The following is a 16531-nucleotide window of genomic DNA, read 5'->3' as shown; positions in this document are numbered from 1 at the left end:
ATCAAAAGCTCTAGCTGTTTTCATTGTAGAAAATGTTTTGTAATTTAAATGTTCTTGGACAAAACGTACAAACCTAGTGAACTTTTCCCTTAAATATCATGGGTTATTCTTGGATTTCAACCCCACCACTTGCCATACCATGTCTCAGCTGCAACCTAAAGTGCTTCCTGTCAGCAGCCGGCATCGCTTCCTTACCTCCTGACCCCCATGCTGTAAAATGGAGACAGCTGCCTTTTCTGTTTAAAAAAATAAAATAGGCCAGAGAAATATGTTCTTCATTTCCTCAGAAAAGAAGGAATTTCTGTCTCAAAACTACACTGGCCATTTCAGGACTAGTGATAGGCTTACACTGTGATTCTCTCATGATCCATCAGTGCTGAAAGCATCTTATGCTGCTAGAAAGGGGAGCGTCCCATCTCCTTAATGGGACACCATACTCTTCTGTAGTCCTGGTCAGTTCAGAGACAACAGAAGACCTTAAATTCATGATGATACCATGTACGTAAACTTCACTTTAGGTCATTTTCAGAGGTTTCAAAACATGTTAACCTTAACCTTATCTCCCTCTGAGAGCTGGCTTTCACAGGCAGAGATTAAAAAATAGTACCAATATAAAAAATATGTCTAAAGTAGTTTTCTAGATGATGTGTAGCATGTAGGGGAATGTGGGGTGTTGTATAATAGTTTTATTGGCATTCCTTTGGGAAGACATATATATCAAATGAACTCACTTGTGGATAGGCAACTCATGAGTAATTAAGCCATTCAGAACTCTCTTGGCTCTCCATCATCTGTTCTGTCCTTTCTTCCCTCCCTCCCTCTACGTTGTTCCTCCATTTTCCACTTCATGCTCCTATTAACTCCTCCCCTCCCCTTGCTCATACCATCTCCAACTACATATATTTATTTGTTAGTAATTTGTGTACTGTCAGTATATACCATGCCATACAACGTGTGGAAGGAGACTTGGTCCTTGCCTCACTGTGGTTGCAAGCTATTAAAATGACATTCTTTAGCCAAGTAACATGAAAAGCAGAACTGATCTGCTCGTAACCTTGTCTTAAATTTCAGTTGGGTTTGTGTTTCCCGTTAGAGCACACTTGTCTCACTGCTCATGCACCTTCATAAATAGAAAATATCTGATTTGTTACCTATTAAGCTCTAAGAGCAAGATTAGATCCAAATATAAAGTAAACTAGAGTGACTAGACGTGTACTGCAGAGAGTCACCCTGACTTTGAATCCATTACATGTATGCAGTCTGAGGCCCTGATCCTGCAAATACATAGAGAAGTTTAACTTTAAGCATGTGAGTAGTCCCATTAAGTAATGTGTTTAAATTAAGCTTGTCTGTGTTAGTAGAATATAATTGTTGTCAATTCTTGTGACTTTAAAAAACTCAAAATTTGAGACTTATAATAAAGTCCCAGCTCCTGGAATCACGTGAATATTTTAGAATCTCAGCTTTCATTTAAAAAGTGAATTTGCATCTCTCATGGTTGTGGAGAGAAGCCTAAAAATGTGATCTGAGTGCATGCTATAGGCATAGAAACTAGAAGGCAAATGTAAAGAACTTAAATGTATTACTTTTAAAATCTTGTAATTCTTGTGAGCCCGATTCTTGCTTTTTTTGAACACATCGGTTTGGTAATACTGGGATATGGGGTTTTAGTTTCCTTGCCTTGCTCTGAATCTGATAATAGAAGGTCTTGTTCTGATTTGATTCCTACCCTATAATTTTAAACATGGTAATGTGCCAAAATGCAATGCCTGCCTTAGCTCATATCTAGTACTACCTACTCATATCATTTGTATAACTTACCAGGCAGCAAAAATCCTGGGCGTTGACTTCTGTTTGCTATAACTTGAGGAGCAGGTGCACAAGAGGAAGAAACATGGGATTGTTCTCACAGAAGCTGTATGTTTACTGAATTGTAACAGATTTCTGTGACTCTTGTAGCAGAGATGGCAACTGGCAAGAGTGTTGAAGCAAGAAGCTCCTTTCAAATAGGTCTGGATGATTCCTTAATTTTAGAGGGTGAAAAGAGAACAATTTAGGCTAAAACATGAACTCCTGCATTTCTACCACATGAAAGTGTTGTGTATTTGGGGTAGAAGAATTAGCATCTTTTGATCAGTTAGGAAAATATGTTTAATGGAAGAAGCTACATAAACATTCCAGGAAACTGCATTGTGCCGGAAAGCTTGGAGCTCAGTTTGCATCAGGCTGAGAGCCAGCGTGAGTTCAGGGAGAGCTCAAGTACACTCTGGGAATGGCCTGGGTGCCAGGAAATCTTTAGAAGTGTGGGTGAGTTGTTGACATTTGTCTAAAATAACATTTTTTTATGGAATGTTGAGATTCCCCTTAATTTAATTAAAGGATGAAATTTACCCCCATAGTGAGGCCAAGCATAAGGCCTAGAACCTGTTAGGTCTGTGTTTTGAGGTCATAAGTGGGACTTAAGTGATGCAGAAGGCCAGGATGTGGTCTGGGTAACATGACATAAGTTTCACACAAAGACCCCCCATACTTTGTTTGCCTCAGTAACTTTTCTGATATCTAACGCCCTTCTGTAACTTCTTCAGACCAGGGTATTTATGCATATATTCTTGGACATGAGGGACAGAAAGCTCAATGTAAAAGTATCTATCCTCAATCTATAGCAGCGGGAACAGGATCCGATAGTTCAAGTGACTCGGCGTGGGTGGATCTTGTCCATCTGGAGCCCCCAGATGTCTACAGGGATCCACATGGATGCAGGGCTTAGCTGATGTGGACACTTGAAAAATTATGACCTTAGATTCCAATTTTTATCTTTCTGATTTGTATTTGGCCCCTACATTCATACTGGTGCTGCTTTATTTTTATTTAGCTTAATAAATGGGGGGAAGTGAACAGGTAAGGTGCCCTTAAATTAGCATATTGAATTTTGGATGTTTTTAAGATGTTGCTCCCATTCCCCCAGAACACTTTCCAAAGACGCTGTTGTAAAAACCTACATTTGAGGACTAAACCAAACACCAGACTTCTCTCGTGCTATTTAATACTGAAGTTATTCTTTTTTTTCCCACTTGTTGCTTCAGTGCTGGTCAGCTGGATCGTTTTTGTCAGTTACTTGTGTTTGTTGCTGGCTTGTAAAGAAATGAAAGCAATTTAAAATGAGCAGGTGTTTAACAGAGGAGGTGTTCGGTTAGTGAAGTTGTGGGAGAGAGAGAGGAAATAGAGCAGCAGTTCAAATTTGGGATTTTCAAAAGGCAGTAGAAGAGATAGGTGTCCCATCTCCCACTGAAAGGTTATGGGGGCCCTGTAACGGGGCGACAACTCACCGCTGCGGCGCCTCCTGATGGTTGTTCAGGGAATTAACTCTTTCCACTCACGAGCGCCCTCTGCAGGCCAATGTCTTGCCTTGCCGCTGGCTCCAGTGTCCCTCCCAGACCCTGCTGCCCTTACCTCGGGGTTCTGCCCCTGCAGTACCCCACAGTCTCACTGGGTCTCCCGTCCCTAGGGAACCCCCAGTCCCCACCTCGCCTCAGTCTTTGGCTACTGCCAGTCACTGTCTAGCCCCCATTCACTGGGGCAGACTGCAGTATAATGGCCACTCATCGCTGGCAAGGAGGGTTTGGACCTGCTGCCTACCCATGGGCTGCCCCTCTGCAACCCCAGTACCTTCTTGGCTTTTAACAAGGCCTGCAGCCTGAGGGTTTTCTAGGCCGGAGCTCCCTAGCTCCTCTGGCCTTTCCCCAGCCCTGCTCCACTCTAGGTTCTCTGTTCAGCTCCCTGGCAGCCAGACCCATCCCTCTCAACTCTCTAGCTTCTGGCCCACAGCCCTATTATAAGGGCCAGTTGGGCCCTGATTAAGCCAGCCACGCTTCCAGGGCCAGAGCGGGGTGATCACCCCACTACAGGCCCTAACTCCCTTCGGCACATTTGAATATTCCAGCCTAAAATGTCATTAAAATAGTCTTACTTTGACAAGATGCTAGTGTCTCAAGCTACAGATGGGTTTCCAAACAGGGGTAACGTGTGAATTAGCTCATTTGAAGGAATTATTGTTGCTTTTAAAAGAAATGGAGCAAAATTCCTAACTCTTCCCTGTACAGCACTATCGGAGCATTTTACAAACACCAATGCACGCACAGACCTTGTGAAGCGACTATCCTCCACATTTGTGGAACAGAGGTGAAGAGACTTGCAAAGGCCGTAGAGGGTGCTAGGGTCAGACTTGGCACTTGATTCTAATCTCTTTTGTCTCTCAGTGCTTTGCTCTGACCATGTCTCACTATTATCTTTTCCTTTATAATTTCAAGTGATGGTTATTGGCTCCATTCTTATAAACCCTGTATGATATAACCTGGTGGGCAGTCATGTGGATGTTAATGGGACACAGTCAAATTACATCAATCATTTTCATTTTTTTGCTGTTATACTCCATTATGTTTAATAATCTCGTAGAAAAAATCATTTTCTTCTTATCCTCTGAGACAACTTTGGCTTTGTCAGGCGCTGTGTGGAAATCCTCAGGCCCTTAGAGCTTCTCCCTCAAACCATCCACTGCTTCCTGCCCTCCACAAAGCCTATGACCTCCTGTCCTCTTCCTCTATGCATTGGTATTAGCAGCAGCCAGGAGGAACTGTCCTCCAGCCTCCTGACATCATCATTCACTCAACTCTGAAATCTAGATTTCAGATTTTTCTTTTTCATTTGCTCTGTCACTGACTTTTGGTCCCTTTCATCCCTCCCACAGGTCAAACCGCAGGGCAAATTCATTTAGTTATATGAAATTTTAGATCAAGGTGGTATTTTGGGGAATGCATATGGGCCCAAAGATGAGACTCTGCTTCTCAGTCAGTTTTTAATTATTGGAAAACTGATTATAAAACAGACATCCCTGTTAATATCTGTAAAATCACAAGAATTGTGTTGTACTCCTGTTGTCCACTCACTCACTGCTGCCTGTTGTTCAGTCCCCACACGTGCACTTGCTATTGCAGGAATCTGCATAGTTTTGCCCAGAGCTGGGGAGAAAATGGGTTTCCCACCCAGTGAGAATTTTCAAGAATTCATTTTAGGACAAAAAAAATTGTAAATTTTTGTGAATCAAAAATTGGCAACATTTTTGGATTGGGTTAATAGAAATAATTCATTTCAGTTTTTATCTCAATTGTTTTAAACTATAAATTAAATTTAAAAACAAGAAGCCATTTTGAAGTAAAAAAACTTTTTTGTTTTGAAACAAGACTTTTGGACAATTCTGAAAACTCACCTTTTCGTGCCAACAGTTTTGGGGCTGATGAATTGGCATTTACAAAAATAATTAATTTGAAAATATTCCCGACCAACTGTAGTGCGACCCACAGCTTTTTCAGTGAGATGTCCCATTTGTATGAATGGGAGCTGAGAACGTTGTATCCATCTAGTAAATGAGACTGGATGGGAGGAGGTTACATGGATGGTAACAGGTACACAGACTGACTGAAGGTAGGGTGACCAGATGTCACAATTTTATAGGGACAATCCAGATATTTGGGGCTTTGTCTTATATAGGGACCTATTACCCCCCCGCTCCCTGTCCCGATTTTTCACACTTGCTATCTGGTCACCCTAACTGAAGGTCATTGAACCACTTCTGGTCAGCATGTAATCCATGCATGTGTGAGATATATCGGGGTAGGGGTGTAATGCGACCCGATATAACACGAATTTGGATACAATGTGGTAAGGCAGCGCTCCGGTGGTGGGGGGGGAGCAGGGTTGCGCACTCCGGCAGATCAAAGCAAGTTCGATATAACGCGGTTTCACGTATAACGCGGTAAGATTTTTTTTTGGCTCCTGAGGACAGCGTTATATCAAGGTAGAGGTGTAACTGTCTCTCACACTGTTTTACATGGTGTCTTTCTTTACAGCAACTGGAAGAAGCAGCTGCTCGAGCCGCAGTAGAAGAGAAGAAACGTCTTCAGACTGAAATGGAACTGCAAGACCGATTCAGTATGGAGCTAGCAAGAGAGAAAATGGTGAGTGCTCGGATAGCCAAAAACATTTTGAATTTCCTCAGTGAGCTGTGTTTCCACCATGACAATCATAGGCTTTTGCTGAATAGATTCCAAACAGGTTTTGAATGGTAGCATACCAGAGTAGATGTACTGTATCCTTATTTGCAGTGCATTCATTTTGAGTAATCTATATATGATTGATGTTTGTACAATTCTGCGACGACATGAATTGTAGTATTTGAGTACAAAGTGTGTTTCTTTGTGCTTTAAAAATAATTTTATTAAAATTTTGAATTTTAGGAGCTTTGTGTGTGCATAGATTATAAATATAGTAGTGCTTCCCACTTATGTTGTAGTTTTAGCTGTAGATCTCAAAATCTTAAAGATGAGGAACCCATGGCTGACCGAGGTTCCTTGTTAAAGGTCACAAAAATGAGTCAGTGGCAAAGTTAGTACAGAACCCAGCTTTCCTGATTCCCATGCTGCTTTCCTTAAAATACATCTGCTATTCCTAAAGCCCTTATTATTATATAGCACATATCTACCTATTAAACTTTAGAAGCAGCATGTCTTACGTCGCAGCCTTGTAATGCGGACTCACAGTTAGTAAATCAGATCCCAGGATGAATTTTATCATAATTTTTCATCTGGGCTTTGTCTTGAATAAAATTGTATATTACTAAAGTTATCTACTGAAAATAAAGGACAAGTATTGACTGTCACTCTGGTACTTCATTGCATAAAATCTTGGGACATAAAGTTACTGTGCTAATCCAGTTGGGATGGCTGTGCATGTGGGGGGGGTGGGCTCTGTTTTGGAAAATGATCTTGTTTGCTGGAGCAACAGAGGCTTGAGATAGTTGTGGAAGTAGAATGCTTAATAGCTGCAGGAGAGGAAAAGCCCTCCTAGCTGGTTAAGGAATGACCGTAATGAGCATTGAAACATGTCCTACCTGGTCTTCAACAATGAGATTCAGGGTCATGACTTGGTGCCAAGAGTAAGACATAATAGCTTATCTTCAAACAGTGACTGGAGGGAAACTTAGATGTTTGTCTCCTGCTTTACCTTCCTTGCTCTCTTTCCTCAGCCTTTCACCTTGCCAAAGATGTGAGACAGCCTTCTACAACTGGCACTTACTTCTTCCCAGTCAGTCCAATGACCTTTGCTTCCAGCTCTGCCTGACACATTGTGAGAAAGGGGAGCCCAGCAGAGGAACAGCGGTACAGCAGTTCTGTCAATTCTGCTTGGTCCCCTGCTCTGGCCATGTGAGATCTGAAGGAGAGGGCGTGTGGAGCATTCCCATTCATCTGGCAGGCTGGAGGAGTGGCAGGCAGTTGTCGTCTTTGCCTCTCTCCTTGATTTCCATAATTCTTCTGCTTTCTTTTTGTTTCCACAGCCAACACCCTTTGCTGTAGCTTTCTCTCTGCTCCTTTGATTTCTCTGCTTTTCCAGCCTCACATCTGCCCCCATATCCACAACTGCCGCTCCACCACTATTCATTGCCTACCATACTGGATTTCACAGTGTGAAATTTATTACAGGGTTGTCTATACACTGCTGTTGAACCAGTTTAAACTTGTATGTGGACTCTTTTGTCTGTATAATACTGGTTCCAGCCGTTTAGCTTGTGCCTATAACTTGCCTGATCTGAGCCAGGTTTAAACCACTTTAAGCGCATCCCCACAAAGCTGTACCAATTTAATTAAGTCAATATGAAACCACACAGTTAGTTATAAAGCTACAACTCTGTGTGTAGACTAGGCCTAAGTTTAACTACAACGTCCTGCTGTGTGGACAGCACAGAGGGTGGAGAAGTTAAGCATCCTGGGAAGAGTACAAGCAGATGAGCAGGGGAAGTGAGCTGCATGTGAGAATCCTGCCTGAGGTGGGAAACTTGACAAGTATAGTGGAAAGGTTCTCTCTCTGAAAATTGGATATCCTTGAGGGCTCCATCCTGGGCTAAGAAAAGCCCACTACTGTCATGGGGATGCTGAGCTAAAGTGTGTCGTCTTCACTCTATGTTGTCAGGTAAGACAGCAAATGGAAGAGCAGGTTGCTCAGAAATCGTCTGAACTTAAACAGTATTTGCAGAGAGTATGTGAACTCGAAGAAATGTATAAAAAGCTACAGGAAGCCTTGGAGGATGAGAAACAGGCACGTCAAGATGAAGAGACCGTAAGGAAACTTCAAGCCAGGTGTGATTTTTAATCTTATGGTAGCAGTGGAAGTAAATCGATAAAACCATCCCTGACAGGCATGGTCTAAGGTTTACTTTGTCCTGCCTCAGTGCAGGGGATTGGACTTGATGACCTCCTGAGGTCTCTTCCAGCCCTGCATTTCTCTGATTCTAGGATATTGGAGAGGAGATTTAGGGGTGAAGTGAGGGACTGAGGTGCTGCTATTCACTGGGTTCTCTCAGATACTATAAGGTTGAGGAACTTATCACTACGATTATTAATCATTACTATGTATTTGTCTTTAATAAGATATCAAAGTTGAATGTAGTAGACACATTGGGGGTTGAGAATAGATTTGGATGTTTGAGTATCTGACACTTGTCTCTAAGGCCTAAACATTCAAAAGTGACTAATGCTTTTGGCTGTCTGTTTTTGGGTTCCCAGCATGACACCGTAAAGAGGCCTGATTTTCAGGTGTGGCGCTCTGCACTTTCAGAAAATCAGGCACCTTTTAGTATGTCAAATTTGGCACCAACAATGTCAAGTCACTTCTGAAAATGGAGGCCTACATGTGTACTATTTTGCTATTACATGTTTTCACAGAGCAATAATTATTCATATCAGCTTGTATTTTATCCCAAATTAATTTCATACTGATAATGAACTGCGCTTTCATTTTCTACTGTGGATTTCAATCCTCCCTGCTAGTGACAACTTTATGTGCCCATTTTTCGTGTGATTTCTCAGTGTTGGGCAGTTACACTACAGGCTGAAATAACTCCCTGACCTGCACTTTTTGTGACTGCGTTGTTTGTGCTCTTGAGTGACTGGGTATGGGTTCCACTGTTGTTAAAACTCCTCCCTTTCCCATACTTTCCAAGTTAATCATCAGAAAGTAATTTGCTTGATCTCCTTGCTTGTTAGCACATATGTGCTAGATAATGGATTAGACTTAGTTTTCAAATGCAGCACAAAAGTCATCACAATCTCCTCTCTAGGTTACTGGAGGAAGAGTCAGCAAAGAGAGCCGAACTGGAAAAATGGCACTTGCAGCAACAGCAGGCCATTCTGATGACAGAAGCAGAGAAGCAAGAGTTAGAGACCCAGAGGATCATAAAGGAACGGGCTCTTCAGGTTGCTATGCAACAATTGGAACAGCTTGAACTAGAAAGGAAGCAGGCACTTGAACAGTATGAGGTAACTTAATGTATGCCAGGTGTGTTCCTAATCTGCCTAATACCTATGCCAGGTGTTCAATGAGAGCCAAATTAAAACAAATGTAGAGGTTGGTAATGAGGATATTGTGCCATTTTAATTCATGTGTATGCATTTGAATCCAGCCAAGACAAGAAGTTATCTCCAGCTTTTTCAGTGGCCTCTGTGGCACATGTTATGGCCCCTGTGACTTCACAACTTAGACTTCACAATGTATTCATCTTCTCAGCAGCATGTGAAGAAGGGAACTGCGTTTATTCCCATTGTATGGATGGGGAACAGAGGCTCAGTGTCACACAGAGCAAGGAACTGAACCCATGTCTTCTGAGTCCCAGGCTAACAAGGACCATCCTGCCTCTCATGTGAGAGCTTCAGTCCAGTTCCCCAGGATAAGTGTTGATATTGCACAAACCACCAGCACAGCTAGCGCTAATCGAAAGCCTGTAAGCAGTCGGAGGATGACAAGTAATGATTATGGGGACTGGATTGTCCTCTGACACCTAGAACTGGCCTTTCTGTGCATAGCTGAGTGACACATAGTGGCCAACTTGCTTTCTTGATGGTGCTGCAGGGAATACATTAACATTGAATGTCCTGGCTTGCATGGTTTAAAGGCAAAGATGCAGTGGTTCTGCTCCCCTTATTGTGATTGCACCTCAGTCATACCCTGTTGTGTCTTGGAACGTTACAGAACATCTAATTGTTCTGGGGGGTTGCAGTTGAGTGAAACGATGTGTGCGCCCGCTCAGGAGGGGAAAGTGGAATTAAGTGCAATATCTTGAACAGATAATTCCCAAGGATCTCTTAGACTTGTATAATTGGTGCTAAGTGTGGCATTGAATGGGAGTTGCTTGATTTTCTGATAACACTTGAGCGATCTTTGATTACACATGCACATGTATGTACATCCATAAACAAGACCACATTCCTACTCCAAACAGCAGCCTCTCCAACCCAGATTTAAATCTAAAAACAACTCTAAACTTTAAGATACTTGTTATCCTTTTTAAAGTTAGTGCAAATATTTTAAATATTTAACAAAGTTTCTTTTAAATATTCAGATTTCTGATTATATAGTCTGACAAATGGGGCCTCTGGGAATTGTCTGGCATTGATTCAAAAGACCAGCTGAGATTAGCAGAAGGAAGGCCTGGTTTTTAGGCTTCCATTTCACCCATTCATTCTGATGCTCTCAATTTGTTCATGTTCCCCTAATGCCCTGACAAATGGTCCAGGATGCTTGAGCTGCTTTGCATGTGCCCAAGACGAACACTCTCCTCACAGTGTGTTGCTTTATGAAGTTACTGATTAGTGTAGATGGACTCTCAGTGGCATGGCCATCCAGTAATGGTCTTAGCCCACAAGCAGAAAACTCTTGCTATGTGGAAATTGTTCACCCTGCAAGTGTCACTTCAGCCTTACCTCTGCTAGTGCAGAATACCTTTCTGAACTCTGTTCCTGCAACTGACAGCATTATAGGCTAGACTAAAGCACTTTGTTATGTACTTCACTGTAATACCTGTGAGCTTTAGTCATGGACCAGGACCTCACTGTGCTGTGCACACTGTACAAACAACAAAAAGATGGTCCATCCCCCTGAGAAGCTTACCCTCTAAGGGTAAGATGTAAGGATTCCAAATGGAGACACAGACACATGGGGGAGTACATGGAAATAACGAGGCATATGGGGTCAGCATGCTAAGCAGTGTCGTAGCACATTGTAAAGTTTCTTTGTAGGCATCATGCAAAGCTGGATAACAAGATGGCTTTGCAAGTGTTTATGTGGAGCTCCTCCCCAGCATGAGGAGGAGTGTGTGTGAAAGTACAAAGGTGCTTGTTTGAAGATTCAGCATGTAGGCAGTGGAGGCTGGCTGGCCTCATGGGCTGACGAGAGGCCGGTGCTGACAGCTCAATAGCTAATTGGGGATAGGGTGTGAAGGGCCTGGAAAGTGAACACAAGCAGCTTTATGTTTGATGCGATGGATAACAGGGAGCCACTGGAGGCACACAAAGGGAAGGGTGATGTGGGTAGAATAACAGGTTAGGAAATTATCTTTGCTGCAATGTTCTGAATGGATATGAGTGGGGCAAGACTGCATTAGTCCAGGCTAGAAGGATGCTGTAGTAATCAGGACATGAGGTGATGGCTTGTATGGATAGGAAAGGACATAAGAGAGCAATATTAAGCAGAAAAAAAAATCAGCAAGATTTAGACATAGCCCAGCTGTGAAGACCTAGACAGAGGTGTGAATTGAAGATAATGTGCAGGCTATTGGCATGCAGAGTGGTGCTGTTGTCTCCAAAGTGATAGAGAAAAGAGGTAGCAAGGAGCGCTTGGTTGGGGAGGGAGAATATTAAGAGCTCTGATTTAACCATGTTCAGTCATCAGCTCAAGCTCGACATCCATGAAGAGATGTGGGGGAGAAAGGCTAAGACTTCAATTTGGACAGAAGGAGACCGGTCTGGAGCAGAGAGGTAGATCTATGAGTTGTCTGCAGGGAGATGGTAGTTGAATTTGTTTGCAGTAGGATTATTCGGAGATAAGGTGTAAGGGGAGAAGAGAAGGAGACCAAGGACAAAGCCCTGTGGAGAGGATGAAGCAAAGGACAGATTGGAAGAGCGATTAGCGAGGTGGGAGGAGAAGCAAGACAGAGTCAGGGAATCCAAAGGAGGACAAAAATTTCAAGATGAGTCTGGTTGACTGTGTCAAAGGCAGCTGACAGGTCAAGGAGGATGAGGATGGAGTAACGTTTGAGCTTTAGCTAGGAAGAGAGACATCATTTGAGACTCTGACTTGAGACTAATTGAGTTGATGATTAGTAAAGAATTGTTTTCAAAAAGTGAGTAGTCCTAGCTGAACTGACGACCAAGGATGCTTTAACTGGCTTTTGTGGGAGGTAATCAGTCTTTGAAAGATAATGTTTGAGAGGGAGTTTCATCTTCCTATATATTCTGTGTGTTGTATCTGGAACAGGCCAGACCCATTTAATTTTTTTAAATGTGCTGCATCTTGTTTCAGGGGGTCAAAAAGAAGTTGGAACTGGCAGCTAACAAGACTAAGAGCTGGAAAGATAAAGTAGCTCATCATGAAGGATTAATTCGATTAATAGAACCAGGTGCGTAATCAGTACAGAAAATACAAATTAACAGAGCTGATTGTGCCTTTATGATGTGTCCAAGAAAGGACTTGCAGCTCCTGCCTGACTTATCCAGGGCAGCCTTTCCCTTTACCTCATCAGGAATCACTGCAAAAACCACATTTTAAAATAAGCAATTTTAGTAAAGAGGTGACCCTGCAGAATCTAGGGACTGTGTTTTTTTCTGACTCAACATATAGTGGATTGTGCAAAATCTTTAAATTATTTTGAGAACAAAGATTATATCACAGTTTCATGTTATCCTCTGTTTCTTTGCTTCGGAGCCAAGTAAACAGTGTCATTATGACGTACTAGAGGGTACTGTCAGCAGTGACAGCCTTAGAGCAATCTGATCTCTCTGCCAGCTCCTTTTTTTGTGAAACCAAAATTTGAGTTAATAAGCTTCTGGCTCTCTGAGGTCCTACTCCTTCTCTAGCAAAAACATTATTTCTGTTATCCAACTGCCTAGGAGCCCTAGTCATGGTCCAGAAGTCATTGTACAGATACAGAACAGTAAGATTGTCCCTGCCCCCAAAAAGAGATTACACTAAGTGATTGGTCAGTTGTGCCGCAGGCATGGACAATTACAAAGAGATGGCTGGTGTCCTAAAGGAAGGGAGAAAATCTTCGAAAAGCTGACCGAAGTAAGTACTTGTGGGTTTTGGACACGTATGCAGATACACTTCTTGTAGTAGTAGGTACGTAAATTGCCTTTAAGTCATGACAGGTATTCTGAAAAAAGCAATTTGGTGAGTAGAATGGGATCATTTGTATTGTATCTCTGCAAGAAGTACATAAAGAAGGTAACCATGGATTTTTAAAAACTGGTTACCTTCCTCTAGCCAACATATGTTTGTTACCTCACTTCTAGCTGTGCTCCATCTAGCCTGATGTAGCCAACAGTAATTTTACCTATGGAAAAATGTCTATTTTATGTCAAATATTCTAATGTCTTCCAGGGTCTAAGAATCCTCACTTAATTACTAACTGGGGACCCGCAGCCTTCACTGAAGCTGAACTTGAGCAAAGAGAAAAGAACTGGAAGGGGAAAAAGGCAACTTCTGAGTAATGAAGGCTGCTGAAATCTCACTCCACAGCAATAAAATGTTTGATCATTCCATTTTATAGTTCAAATATGGCTTACTGCTTGTAATGATTGAGTATGTTCAAAGCAACATATTCTGCAAATGCTGTCTACAAAAGGATCTTTTATCACAACAGTATCCAGGAGCTGTCATGTCTGCAATTTTCCCTCCAACGCTTAGCTTTCAGAAACTGCTTTATTTATATGGAAAACATTAGATAATCTTTCAGCTGTAGATTTTTATTTAAAGAATAACTTTGGTCATAGGTTATGTCATAATTTTTTTCACAGGTTATTCTATCAAATGCAGTCACATTGTTAAGTGCTGTTATTTTGTGTTTCTAAAGTGACGGAACTGCTTGACACTGCCTACCTAAAGATATAGGCATTTAAAATAGGAGGTGGGACCCATATCAACCCTCCCCTCTCCTCCCACTGCCAATCATAATCACCTTTTGCCCTTCATTTCATGTCCTACATGACCAGTGGAGGAGATGTCTACAGTGCAGTAGGCTCAGACTCAAGCCTAACCCTCTACACACAAATCATACTACCCCAGGATCCCAACTTGAGTCAAGCTGGGACCTAGCCTTCAAACCCTGTTGCTTTGCAGTATAGATGCAGTCTCACTGAACTTGTGCTGAAGGAATCTGCCAAAAATATTCCTTGCGTCAATCAGGTGTTCCAACACTGCACCATGAACAAAGGGCTAAAGCAACCACATGTTAGGAAGTCTGGGATATGGGTAGTTAGACTCTGGATTGGATCAGGAAGTATCCAGAATGGGACCCAGGCTTCAACAATTCCTATTATGCACTCAAGCCCTAGAGTAACAAACCCAAAACTGGAGGATGAAATTTCTTCTAACCCTGAGCTTACATTGCAGTGGAGACACCCTTATTTTCCTCTTTGTGGCTCTGTGACAGTACAATGGCCCATTTCCTTCTGCAGCACTGGCCCCTGCTGAAGGCTGGCTTCTCTTTGCACTGATGCCTCTGAGCCAGCACTCTATTGACCTGACAGCTCTCTGTGCACCACCACTGTGTACTTCATAAATCACAGTTTGAGAAGCACTGGTCTAACACAATGGGGAAAAGCAGCACTTTAGGATTATGGTTATAGTGCAGTCTCTAGGTGGAAAAGCAGCTGCTGCCCCAGCTGTCTTAAAGCTTATGTCTTCAGTTCATGGACTGTGGTTAAAGTCTTTAAATCATAATTGGAGGTCTTTTAAAAAGCCATGCTATACTTCAAACAAACCATGGCCTTGATTCAGACATTACTGGATGAGGTTCTTTGGCCTGCATAATACTAGAAGTCATAGTAGTCCCTTTAAGCCTCAAAATCTGTATGGCATGTACAGGCCCCAGCTGAAGGAGACATACTCCCACCTGTGTACCTCTTGGCACTGACATCCTATGCTCAGGGCAGCTAGTTCCTCACACTGCTGCAGCCACATTCTGTTTTTAGTACACGAGGGAGTATGGCTCTGAGCTGGGAACAACAGCCCCCACTTGAAGTGTAGCCATGTTCTATGAGAACTATAATGAAATAGGTGAAATGTTAAAAACTCTTTATGGACCAGGTTCCACCAATTAAGGAAGCAGAAAAACTTATAGGATTAAAAGAACAAAAATCAAATTAATTGGGATGAAAACTTCATTAACCCAACATTCAGATGCCACCCCCTCACCTAGTATTATTCCCTTTAAATAATAACACAAACCTTTGTCACTGAACACTATGAATCCATTCAATTATACTAAAAACATTCCAAAGAACTCTAGAACACGGTGGGTCTCACAGCAGGGAAAGCCATTTGTTTCTAAAAGTAATATACTACATGGTTCTGCTTTGTAGACATTCTCCCACATAAGGGAAAGATGTCAGTCAATTCCTGAGAAATAGTTCCCCAAATGCCCCATACTCATGCATAGGGCCTGCTAGTCAACTTTTGTCTTGCACCGCTATGAAGCATACAACTCTCAACTTCAAATGTTTAGTGCAACTAAATGTTAAATTATTGCATAGTTAAATATGAAAGTGAATGTTTTATAACAAACCATATATTTGTGTACAGAACAGTATTACTAAGTGAGTCAGTAAAATAACAGAAGCAGAAACTGTACAATGCTGAACAAAAAACATCCTTCAGAACTGGAACGCTCCTGTTTTTATTGGCTGGAGAATAGAACACCAGGGGGATCTGAAATCAGACATTTTTATGGGTAGTTATATTTTTATACTAATTAATTGAACTCATAATGTTTCAATAAATGGGAGATACACATTTGAGTGCTAGCAAATCCTAGACTTTCATATTTGTAATTACTGTACAGTAAACTAATATTTCTTTTAGTTTACTAATAGGACTACAATTGTTTACATAAGAACCATGTGCTAATAGCAGAAATACTATCATAGCTATACATTGTTAAACGGGTAAAGGAAGAGCTGGAACAGTATAACTTACAACCATCTCCCCACCCCCACCCCCACTTTACTTTACTTTTTTTTTTTTTTTTTGCATGAACAGTGGAAGATGTATTGGGCCAACTAATTTTCTGCTGTCTTTTTTGTTTTTTAAACTTGTCCAAAATATTTTAAGGAAATACCAAATGATTCAGACCTTTTTTACTGTTCTTTAGAACTGGCTTTTTAATAAAATGCAAAAAAGTAATTTACACTTCTAGAGGAATGTGTACACTTTTCTTTGGCTTCTTGGAATGGGAAATTAGCTGTACCACAACAGCACATCTATTGTGCTGAGCAGATGAAAAACCAATTTAGTCAGCATGCTATTGACCACATTCAGAGACTATCCACACTAAGAGATCAGGTTACTTTGGGCTTTAAATCTTACTATAAGCAATAAAACAATTTTAGGGACATTGTATGAAATACATTTGTTGTAGCCCTTGTCTTTGTAG

At 41.7% G+C, this 16531-nt stretch overlaps 1 protein-coding gene across 2 annotated transcripts in view; it reads left to right on the top strand.

Moving 5' to 3' along the window:
* Positions 1-16293, top strand: part of SWAP70 (switching B cell complex subunit SWAP70) — a 61164-nt gene extending 44871 nt beyond the window's left edge. For both annotated transcript variants that reach the window (XM_030560393.1, XM_030560392.1), the window contains exons 8-12: positions 5904-6011; positions 8020-8186; positions 9167-9365; positions 12403-12499; positions 13480-16293. In XM_030560393.1, coding sequence (XP_030416253.1) covers positions 5904-6011; positions 8020-8186; positions 9167-9365; positions 12403-12499; positions 13480-13589 — 681 coding nt within the window. In that variant the 3' untranslated portion in view covers positions 13590-16293. The remainder of the gene's footprint in view (positions 1-5903; positions 6012-8019; positions 8187-9166; positions 9366-12402; positions 12500-13479) is intronic.
* The last annotated feature ends 238 nt before the right edge of the window (positions 16294-16531 follow it).

This window comes from Gopherus evgoodei, chromosome 4 (assembly GCF_007399415.2).
Source record: "Gopherus evgoodei ecotype Sinaloan lineage chromosome 4, rGopEvg1_v1.p, whole genome shotgun sequence".
Lineage (NCBI taxonomy): Eukaryota > Metazoa > Chordata > Testudines > Testudinidae > Gopherus > Gopherus evgoodei.
This window is presented reverse-complemented; position numbering and strand designations above follow the sequence as displayed.